Below are 10,740 nucleotides of genomic sequence, written 5' to 3'. Positions count from 1 at the left end.
GTGAAAGTGTTGTTCTATACCACCCCCACCCCCAACCCCTCCCCACACTCCCCACCAAAGGGGGTTAGACACACAGGTACAGAACCTTAGCTTTCTAGCAAGGTGACAATCCCTGCCTGTTGCTCTTTACTGCCCCCTTGTGGTTAGGGTGCAAAGTACAACTCACAAGTAACTTCTCTGTGTGTACAGGTGTGTATAAAGACCAGGGGATAATGTCATCCTCAGTTGATCTCCATACTAAGGTCTTGTTTCATTGTGTGTGTGTGTGTGTGTGTGTGTGTTAGCATGTACAAATCATGTCCATATGGAAGTCAGAGGACAGCTTCTATTGTGGGAGTCATTTCTCCACTCTCCATGTGGATCCCAGGAGTTTTATTTATCTAGGTTGTCAGGCTCAATGGAAGGAGCCTTTACCTGCTAGGCCATCTCACTGGCCCTCCACCTTGGTTTTTGAAACAGGGTCTCTTGGTGAACCTGAAGCTTACCCATCCTGTTAGGCTGACTGACTGGCTGCTGTATATGCTGCTGCCCCTGTCAGTTCACAGGGGTACTGGGGATTCAAACTCAGGTCCTCAGGCTGCTGAGGATGACCTTGAACTTCTGATCTTCCCACCTCTACTTCCCCAGTGCTAGGATTACAAGAATGTACTACTTTGCCTAGTTTATGCAGTGCTGGAGTTTGAACCCAAGGCTTTGTGCGTTGTAGGTAAGAGCTCTGGCAGCCAGGCTGAAGGGTCCAGTCTGTGACTTCCCGGGCCATCGTGCAGAACAGCCGCCAGCCCTTCCCAATCTCCTCTCCTTCCCCCAATTTCCCTCTCCTTGCCTTTCTCCCTTCCCCCCTCTTTTCTCCTGCTCAAGGAACATGCTGTTAGCTTTAAGTTCCTCTAGCTTCAAGCATTGCTGAGAATCCCAAGCCCTGCAAACCCTCAAATCCCCCAAAAGCTTCTATTTGCATTTCCTTGGGGAGCTACCTCTGCATATGAGAGGGCAAGCAGAGAGAGAAGGGCGGGACAGGATCCCCTCTCTTGTTGCCTCATGGGTACACAACCTCCCTCCCAATTACTATCGACCCATGGGACTGTCCCTGCCCCCCAGCTAATGAGTCACAGGTCCTACTGGCCTCCTCAGCTCACCCTGACCCCTGTTCTTCCCTAGCCTTGCTCAGAGTCTGTGCAGCATCCAGACAACCCTGGGAACATCATTGCCTAAAGCTCCCAGCAGGGTACAGGCAATGGAACCAAATTTCTTCCCCGGGCAGATGAATCTCCCACAGCCCCAAATCCTTAGAATCACAACTTCCAAGCCCCATATGACATCACTCTCTTGCCATCACGGTACAGAAGGGTCTGAGGCAGAAGGACCAGTGGTCTAAGATCATCTTCAATCTGCATACTGGGTCCAGCCTGGGCTGCATGATGTCCTGCTAGGTACAAGAGCCTGCCACTAAGCCTGATGACCTGAATTCAATCCCTGTGATTTACACGGCAGAGAGAACTGATTCCTGTCAAGTTGTCGAGTAGCCACATGAACACTATGGTACACACCATTCACACATACATACATGCAGTACAAACAAAATACATGATTAAAAATGTAATAGAATCAATTAAAAAGCAGGTACCTAGGGATGTGGCTTCGTTGGTAAGATGTCTGTCTAGCATCCTAACTTACATAGAGAGTCAGTAGCACCTGAGACTTTGTCTCAGAAACAAAAGGAAGGGTTGGGGACTGCTCCACAGTTAAAGCCCTCGCTTCTCTTACAGAGGACTAATTTGACTCCCAGCACCCACACGGATGGATGGCTCCCACCTGCCTGTAACTTCAGCTCCATTGGATCCAACGCCCTTTTCAGGTACCCGCTCCCTGACATGTGTGCACGTGTACACACACACACACACACACACACACACACATCCTTAGCTGGAGGGTCTTGAATGGGTCCCTAGACCACCCTATCTCGTGGAATTGATCAGACGAGAGTCAGGCCTGCTGCTGCCCAGCAGGCATGATGCTGTTGCTATGGTTACTGGCTAGGCAGAACAGTCAAAGGCGATTCATCTCCTAGATCTCCTAGGAGGGTGTAGAGATGTAAGGACAGGACCACTCCACTTCTGACACAGAAAAACCACACCTAGGGGTTACTTTTTTTTTTTTTTTTTTTTTTTTTTTTTTTTTTTTTTTTTTTTTGGTTTTTTGAGACAGGGTTTCTCTGTGTAGCCCTGGCTGTCCTGGAACTCACTCTGTAGACCAGGCTGGCCTCGAACTCCTGCCTCTGCCTCCCAAGTGCTGGGATTGAAGGCGTGGGCCACCACAGACCGGCAAGGGCTTACTTTCATGCATAGTTGCACCTCCCACATATGTAGTAGGTGTTTCTTTCGCCACATGCACAACCCCACCGAGTCCCCTTACTGCCTCTCATTCATGAGCACAGACTACACCTACTCAGAAACATCTGGTATTTATTTCTCAATATTTAGATTTTTTTTTTTTTTTTTTTTTTTTTTTTTTTTTTTTTTTTTTTTTTACAAATTGAATAAACACAGAGAAGGGGAGTATGTTGGGCTCCAGGCCTGGTCTTGGGGCTCCAGTGAGATGTGACAGTATGGTCAAACGTCTCCTCACCAGCAGCTCTGGCCTGATGGCCATTGAACCCTTCCTGTCAACCCTCCGTGAGAGCGAGGTGGGGGCTTTCAAAGGATCTGGGGCTCCCCTGCCTAGAGGGGACTTCGGGCGTCTTGTTTGAGGCCCTGCACTGATTCAGTGTGATGGGAAGTATGGGAGGGATGAGACCGAATTCGGCGCCGTCTGCGCCTCTCCTGCCTGCGTGCCAGCTCTCTGAGTTGTTTGCGAATGACCCAGAGCACCAGGTACACTTCCCGCAACATCTCAGCCTCTGACGTCCCCAAAGCTGACCCAGTCCTCGTATGGGAGGAAACTGAGCCAGCACTCACAGAAGACTGTAAAAGAAAGAAATGTGGGGTGTCAAGAGCAGTGGACCAACAAACAAAACAGCATAGGGTTCAACTCCTTTTACCTCCTCCATCAGATTAGCACAAGCATCACCTCCTCCAGGAAGTCCTTTCAGCTTGCATTAAGTGATGATCCTTTCTGCCCTTTACGTTTGCCCTAAGGTTCCACGTTTCTTTTGTTTTCTTTCTCCCCCTCTCCCTCCCTCCTTCCCATTCTTCTCTTCATTTAGTAGTAGTAACTTATGTATCTCAGTCCAGACTTGAAATTGCTATGTAGCCAAGGGTGGCCTTGAATTCCTGATCCTCCTGCCTCTACCTCCTCTACCATGATGGTGCTGGGGATAGAACCCAGAATCTCATGCTATGCAAGCATGAGCAAAAAACGTCAAAGCTTGAGCCTTGTGTTAGCTGTTGGCAGTCTTACATAGCCCAAGCTGGCTTTAAATTCACAGTCCTGCCTCGGCCTCTGCAAGCTGAGGTTTTAGGCATTTGTTTTATTTCCTCTCTCTCCCCCTCCTTCGTTTCCCCCTTCCCTCTCTTACTTCACCTATTTGTTTTCCTTTCTGTTTTGATTGCTTTTTGAAACAAAGTCTAAGCTGTTAACCCAGGCTGGCCTGAAATTCACTATAGAAAACTCAGGCTAGCCCCAAAGTTGAAGACCCCTCCCACCACATTTCCCAAATGCTAGAACTACAGGCATGAGCCACCTTGTTGTGTTTTCTCTTTTCTTTCTTTTCTTTTTGATTTTTGTTTGTTTGTTTGTTGGGGGGAGGGGCTTGTTTGGTTGGTTTTTCAAGGTAGGACTTCACTGTGTAGTCCTGGCTGTCCTAGAACTCACTCTATAGACCAGGCTGGTCTTAAACTCACAGAGATCCCCGTCTCTTGTCTCCCAAGTGGTAGGATTAAAGACATGTGCCACCACAGCCAAGCAACTTATTTTCTTTCAATAAGAATAATTTGTGAGACACAGGAGCAAAGGAAATAGCTTAGTGCAACAGATCAAACACCAGGCTGAGAGCTGATGCCCAGCACCACGTAATAAACCAAGCGGAGCACAAGGGGTCTCTCTGGCGAGCCATTCTATGGGAAACAGCAAGGTCCATATTTGGTGAGAGATGCTGCTTGGGAAGGAAAAGGCAAATCTCTTAAGTTTGAGGCCATTTTGGTCTACATAGAGAGTTGCAGGTCAGCCAGGGTCATAGTAACATCCTGTGTTTAAAAAAGCAGGGAGAGGGGAGGCTGGAGAGATATCTCCGCAGTTAAGAGCACTGACTGCTCTTCCAAAGGTCCTGAGTTCAATTCCCAGCAACCACATAGTGGCTCACAACCATCTGTAATGAGATCTGACGCCCTCTACTGGTGTGTCTGAAGACAGCTACAGTGTACTTAGATTTAATAAATAAATTAAAAAAAAAAAAAAAAAAAAAAAAAAAAAAAAAAAAAAAGAACAGAGAACAGTAAAGGAAAATACCCAAATAATACAGGAAAGTAGGCAGGCATAGTGGCCCACGCCTATAATCCCAACACTTAGGAGGCAGAGGCATGTGGATCTCTGTGATTTGTTTTGTTTTGTTTTTCAAGACAGGGTTTCTCCATGTAGCCCTGGCTGTCTTGGGACTCACTCTGTAGACCAGGCTGGCCTCGAATTCAGAAATCCGCCTGCCTCTGCCTCCCAAGTGCTGGGATTAAAAGCGTGTGCCATCACTGCCCGGCCAATCTCTGTGATTTTGAAGCAACCTAGCCTACACAGTGAAGTCCAGAAATAGAGCTACATAGTGAAACTCTGTCTTGAAAACAACAAACAAAAAGATTTGTGTTATCATTTTTAGTTATTTGCATCTGTGTGTGTGTGTGTGTGTGTGTGTGTGTGTGTGTGTGTGTGCAGTGCCCAGAAAGACCACAAGAGGTCAGAGGGAGTTACTGATGGTCTTGAGCTGTTCTAGGTGGGTGCTGGGAACAAGAGATCCTGTGTGCAAAAGAAGTGTGCTTGCCTTAAGAAAAAGAAAATTTCTGTGTGTGTCTATCTGTATATATGTTATGTATGCCACATTCCTGTCTGGTGCCTGAGATTAGAAGAGGGCTTCAGATGCCCTGGAACTGGAGTCATATAGATGGTTGTGAGCTGCCATGGACATGCTGGAAATTGAATTGAACTCCAGGTCCTCTCCAAGAGCAGGCAGTGCTTTTGTTTTTTTTTTAAGATTTTTTTTTTTTATTTTATGTATGTGAGTACACTGTTGCTCTCTTCAGACACACCAGATGGTTGTGAGCCACCATGTGGTTGCTGGGAATTGAACTCAGGACCTCTGGAAGAGCAGTCAGTGCTCTTAACCACTGAGCCATCTCTTCCACCTGCAGACATCCCTAGTTTTATTTTTATTCCTGTGTGTTTTGTGTATGCATGTATATGTGCTTAATTCTATAGAACTGTGTCACGTGAAGAATTGTGTATCTAACTACCAGTCAGGAGCATCACAAGTTACTACTGCTATCCTTTTATCCCAAATGCATTGGCTTCATCCCCTTCGCTGTCTCACTATCCCTAGCAGTACTAGGGATTAAATCTGAGGCCTCAGACATGTTAGGCAGGCACATCACTACTGAACTACAGCCCCAGATAATGTCACCTTATAACCTCCCCCACATGGCATCTGGCCACCACCAAGCCACTTAACATGTCCCGAGTTTCTATATTTTATCTTAATAATGGTATAGAGAAACTAGCAGTTGGCAGTATGCTTGTACAGCAGGCAGAAAGAAGCCAGAGGTTTCATCCCCACCACCATGTAAACTGGGTGTAGTGGTGCATATCTATAATCCCAGGATCTGGGGTGGGGGAGATGGCACGCAGAGGGCTAGGAATGCAAGGTCACAATAAATACATAGGAAGTTTGACACCAGCCTGCAGGAGACCTTGTCTCACAAAAAAAAAAAAAAATTAAATATAAATATAAAAAGATTATGTCACTCCTGATTAAACAACTCCAAGGCTCTTCTTGTTCTTAGAATTAAATTCAAATCCTACCACCTGGTCATCTACCCTGCCATTCATTTATGTGCAGTGCCTATTCAAATAGGTCCTTAGCTCTCCCATAACATAGGCTACTCCCCCAGCCCCACCCCTCTATCCCGCCTCCCCCTACGCTCTCACCCTTCCCACTTCTTCCATTTCCCCTTAATTTTCACCAAGCCATTCAAACTCCTTCAGGCCTCAGTTTCCCCCTCTCTTCATCTATGGAAGCATATTTGATGCTCCATGCCCAGTTCTTCATCAAATTCCCCCCTTTGGAATCCAAGCCCTCTCTACCTGCAACATTACTCCATTTAGGTATAAAACCGACATGGCCTGTTTGGTCCCCTGTCTGCTGCCTCTCTGGTCTGGGTAAACTCTGAGGTGTTTCACAGAAGAGGTGCTGCAAAGGACTGGCTGCCTATGGGAGGGAGGGAGCTGGACACAGAGCTCAGTCTGAACAGTGTGCTTAGCACGTGTGAAGTCCTGGGTAGTATTTGCTGGTAATCCCAACACCAAGGAGAGGGAGGCAGGAGGCATAAGATAGCTCAAGGCCAGGAAAGATGGCTCAGCTGGTAAGGTGGTTGCGGGTGTAAGCTTGAAGACCTAAATTCAGATCCTCAAATCCTCAAAATCTATGTAGAAAGCTGGATACCAAGCTGGGCAGTGGTGGCGCAAGCCTTTAATCCCAGCACTTGAGAGGCAGAGGCAGGCAGATCTCTGAGTTCAAGGCTAGCCTGGTCTACATAGTGAGTTCCAGGACACCCAGGATCCTATTTTGAAAAACAATAACAAAAACAAAACAAAACAAGAAAAAAAGCTGAATACCATAGTATATGTATCTGTAACCCTAGCACTCCCACAGTGAAATGAGAGGAGGCAGGAGAATCCCCAGAAATGCTCAGGACAGTCATCTATAGCAGTGACAAACAAGATACCCTGTGGAAGGGATGGAGAGGTGGCTCAGTGGTTAGGAACACTTGCTGTTCTTGAAGAGGACTGTCACTCAGCCCCCAGGATCCATGCTGGTGCACATATAGACAAGCAGAAACACATATACACATAAGTAACTTTTTTTTTTCAAGATAAAGTTTCTCCCTGTAACCTTGGCTGTCCTGCAACTCTGTCAACCAGGCTGGCCTCAAACTCAAGAGATCCACCTGCCTCTGCCTCCTGATTCTGGGACTAAGGTGTGTGCTGCTAACTGCCCAGATTTTAAATAGCCTTTTAAAAAATAATCAGAAATAAATTTAAGTATGAGTAAATTGCAGCTATCCTCAGCTACATAGCAAGTTCCAGGAATTTCTGGGCTACATGAGACCCTGTCTCAAATCAAAACAAACAAACAAAAAAACCAAAAACCCAAAACAACAACCCAGTGCTGGGAGGGACAGGGTTAGAGATGGGACAGTACACACCTTCCACCTACATAGTCGCCAGCCGGACTGCAGCACGGAGACCATAAATGTCGACACTGAGTGGACTATGGTCATCAGGGAGTGGCTGTCACGACTCAAACGGCTCTCTTGATCTAGCACAGGAGGCTTTTCCTGGTCTGAGGCCGGCACACTGGGTTCGAGCATCCCTGGGGACAGATCCGGGTCAGCGACCATAGCCTCTTTCTGGGGCTTGACCAACTTTACAGTGTCAAAATCCATGGACGCCTTCTCTGGTGCTTTCAAGGGACGCTTCTCATGCAGATGGGACTTGCCTGGCTTGGCTAGATGTTTCCAGAGCAGGACCTAAGAAATAAGACATAGGGTGGGCTGTATAGCTCCATGGGTGACAGCTCCTGCCAGGTAGGCCTGACACACCTCAGACAGGTGGGTCTTTGGCTCCTACGATGAGAGGAGAAAACCAGTTCCCAAAAGTTGTCTGTGTCGTGACACGCACATTCCTCTATACATAAAAGTAATAGAAAGAAAACACGGGAGGGAGAGGAGATCTCAATGTAAAGACAATGGCGTGATTTTCCCACCACCCAAAGTCCTTCCCCACTCATCTTAAAGCCTCCCCCCACCCCATCCCTGTCTTGAGCTAAAAGAGGACCAAATGGTGACAAAGCGGTAAGGGCCACTACAGCCTAGACAACACGAATCGGAACTCCTATCTCACGGCCATCTTGTGTTCTTGTCAAACTCACCCAGCTGGGCACCTTTCGCCAAATTTGTCTAAGCCATTTCAAGAACCTCATGACCATGGCAATCTCTCTTGACACCACAAGTCCAAAGTATGGCACAAAGCAAGCACTGGAAGCGCAGGAGGGAAAAGGCTATGGGCCAGTAGCCACCACCAGAGAGGACTTGTGGGTACTGAGGAGCTTCAAGCACAGTACTGAAGGAAGAAATAAGAAATCCAAAAGGGGCGTGCCCCCCAATGACTCATGACAGGCCCTTCCTCCCCTCCCTGGGACAGGGAGAGGAGTCGAAGTGATGAGAACTTAGAGTGAGGGAGTGTTCTAGATCATTGTGAGAGCTGTCTGACCCCAACCCCCCAAGGGCCTTCCAAGACCTTCAGAGCCAATCATTAACGGCCTTGTCCCTTCTGGCCCAAGAACCAGGATAATGAAATCAACATTGATCAAGAACCCAGATACTAGCCGGGCAGTGGTGGCGCACGCCTTTAATCCCAGCACTTGGGAGGCAGAGGCAGGTGGATTTCTGAGTTCGAGGCCAGCCTGGTCTTCAGAGTGAGTTCTAGGACAGCCAGGGCTACACAGAGAAACCCTGTCTCGAAAAACCAAAAAAAAAAAAAAAAAAAAAAAAGAACCCAGATACTCTTTAGGCATTGTCTGTGGATTTTGCTAGGTAATTTTTTTTTTCTGGTTTTTCGAGACAGGGTTTCTCTGTGTAGCCCTGGCTGTCCCGGAACTCACTCTGTAGACCAGGTTGGCCTCAAACTCAGAAATCTGCCTGTCTCTGCCTCCCAAGTGCTGGGATTAAAGGTCTGTGCCACCCCCGCCCAGCTTGCTAGGTAATTTTTACAACAATACTTCAAGGTAAGCGTTTGGAGAGTGAATACAAGATTTGTTTAAAAAAAAAAAAAAAAAGGATTTGAGGGGGCTAGAGAGATGGCTCAGCCATTAAGAGCATTTGGTGCTTTTCCAGAGGACCAGGGTTCTAGCCCCAGCATCCACACAGTAGTTTACCACCATCTATAACTCCAGTTCTAGGGGATCCAATGCCCTCTTCTGGCCTCCACAGGTACTATGCACCAACATGGTACAGACATACATGCAGGCAAAACACCCATACACATAAAATAAAAATAAAATAAACTGGATTTGAACTAGACATTGCCCAGAATCCTAGCACTTGGGACAATGAGGCAGGAGGATCAGAAGTTGAAAGCTAGCCTTGGCAGGTCAGGGAAAGCAGCTCCTTCAGTAGAGAGCTTGCTGTGCAAGCATGAGGACTTGCGCTTGGGTCCCAACCCTCCAACGATGCATGTCTGTAATTCTAGTGGTGGAAGCAGAGACAAAAGGATCACTGGGGCTTGCTGGCCAGTCAGTCTAGCTCCATCCATTAACACTAGGTCCACTGAGAGCCTGTCTCAGAGGCTGCCTCAAGGCTCTCAGAGGCAGATGGATCACGAGTTCAAGGCCAGCCTGGTCTACACAGAGAAACCCTGTCTCAAAAACAAAACAAAACAAAACAAAAAAAACAACTAAAACTGTGGAAGTTTCTGGTCTCTCCTCACATGTGTACGCACCTTCACATGCATGTGTACAAAGATACAGATCAAAGTCAGTCTTTTTTTCTTTTCTTTTTTTTTTTTTTGTTTTTTTCAAGACAAGGTTTCTCTGTATAGTCTTGGCTGTTCTGGAACTCACTTTGTAGACCAGGCTGGCCTCGAACTCAGAAATCCACCTGCCTCTGCCTCCCAAATGCTGGGATTAAAGGCGTGTGCCACCACCGCCCAGCTCAAAGTCAGTCTTGGCTACATAGTGAGTGAGTTCAAGACCACCATAGGCTAGATGATAACCTCCACGGAGAGAACTAGAGTCACAAGTCTGGGTAAGGAGGAGGTGTTGACTATACAAGCCTCAGTTGGGAGTCAGAGGCCCTACAGAACACCAGTGCCCCTAAAAGGAGAGGGGAGGCAGCTAGCCGGGGTATACTTACCAAGGACAGATCCTGTCTCAAGGGTCAAAAGTGAAGGTTGGCACCCAGGCTTATCCTCTGCTCTCAACATGCGGTCAATGGCACACAGTGAACACTTAACACACAAACAACAAAGAACAAGGGCCAGCATGCTGATGAACACCTGTAAACCTGGCACACAGGATCAGGCCTTCAAGACCATTCCCATCTATATAGAAAGTCTGAAGCCAGGCTGGGCTACGTGACACCCTAACCCTAAAATACAGGGTCCAGTCGGTGGGTCGGCCCACCAAAGACATAAAATTCTGCTAAGGCTTCCTCTCTGATCCCCAGAGACAAGACATTCTCCTTCAAGGCTCTAACTGCTGATGCCTTCTCCTCCCCACTAGATGGGGCCCTTCTTGGCTGCTTCAGTCTGTCTGGGAGAGAGGCCCAGGCTGTCAGGGAGGAGCCTGCTCACCCACTGGGCCTAGTCCTCATCCAACCAGGGGTCGGGTAGAAGCCAAGGCAGCCTGCCAGGCCTGGCGAGGGCACCATGTGCCCAAAGAACCTGGCCCACACCCAGCCTTAAGACAAGGGGCCCATTCAGGGCTTCCTGCCCTGTCTCCAAGCAGCCACCCAGATCCAGCCCACAAGAGGGGACACACTGGGAAGCGGG

At 47.8% G+C, this 10,740-nt stretch overlaps 1 protein-coding gene across 1 annotated transcript in view; it reads right to left on the bottom strand.

Moving 5' to 3' along the window:
- Positions 1-2,525: 2,525 nt before the first annotated feature.
- Positions 2,526-10,740, bottom strand: part of Tsc22d4 (TSC22 domain family member 4) — a 21,642-nt gene continuing 13,427 nt past the window's right edge. The window contains exons 5-6 of the mRNA XM_031338400.1: positions 7,398-7,721; positions 2,526-2,957 (exon numbers count right to left, since the gene is read on the bottom strand). Of these exons, the coding sequence (XP_031194260.1) occupies positions 2,715-2,957; positions 7,398-7,721 (567 nt within the window). The 3' untranslated portion in view covers positions 2,526-2,714. The remainder of the gene's footprint in view (positions 2,958-7,397; positions 7,722-10,740) is intronic.

This window comes from Mastomys coucha, unplaced genomic scaffold (assembly GCF_008632895.1).
Source record: "Mastomys coucha isolate ucsf_1 unplaced genomic scaffold, UCSF_Mcou_1 pScaffold22, whole genome shotgun sequence".
Classification (NCBI taxonomy): domain Eukaryota; kingdom Metazoa; phylum Chordata; class Mammalia; order Rodentia; family Muridae; genus Mastomys; species Mastomys coucha.
Note: the sequence above shows the minus strand (reverse complement) of the source record. Positions and strands in the feature narration are given on the sequence as shown.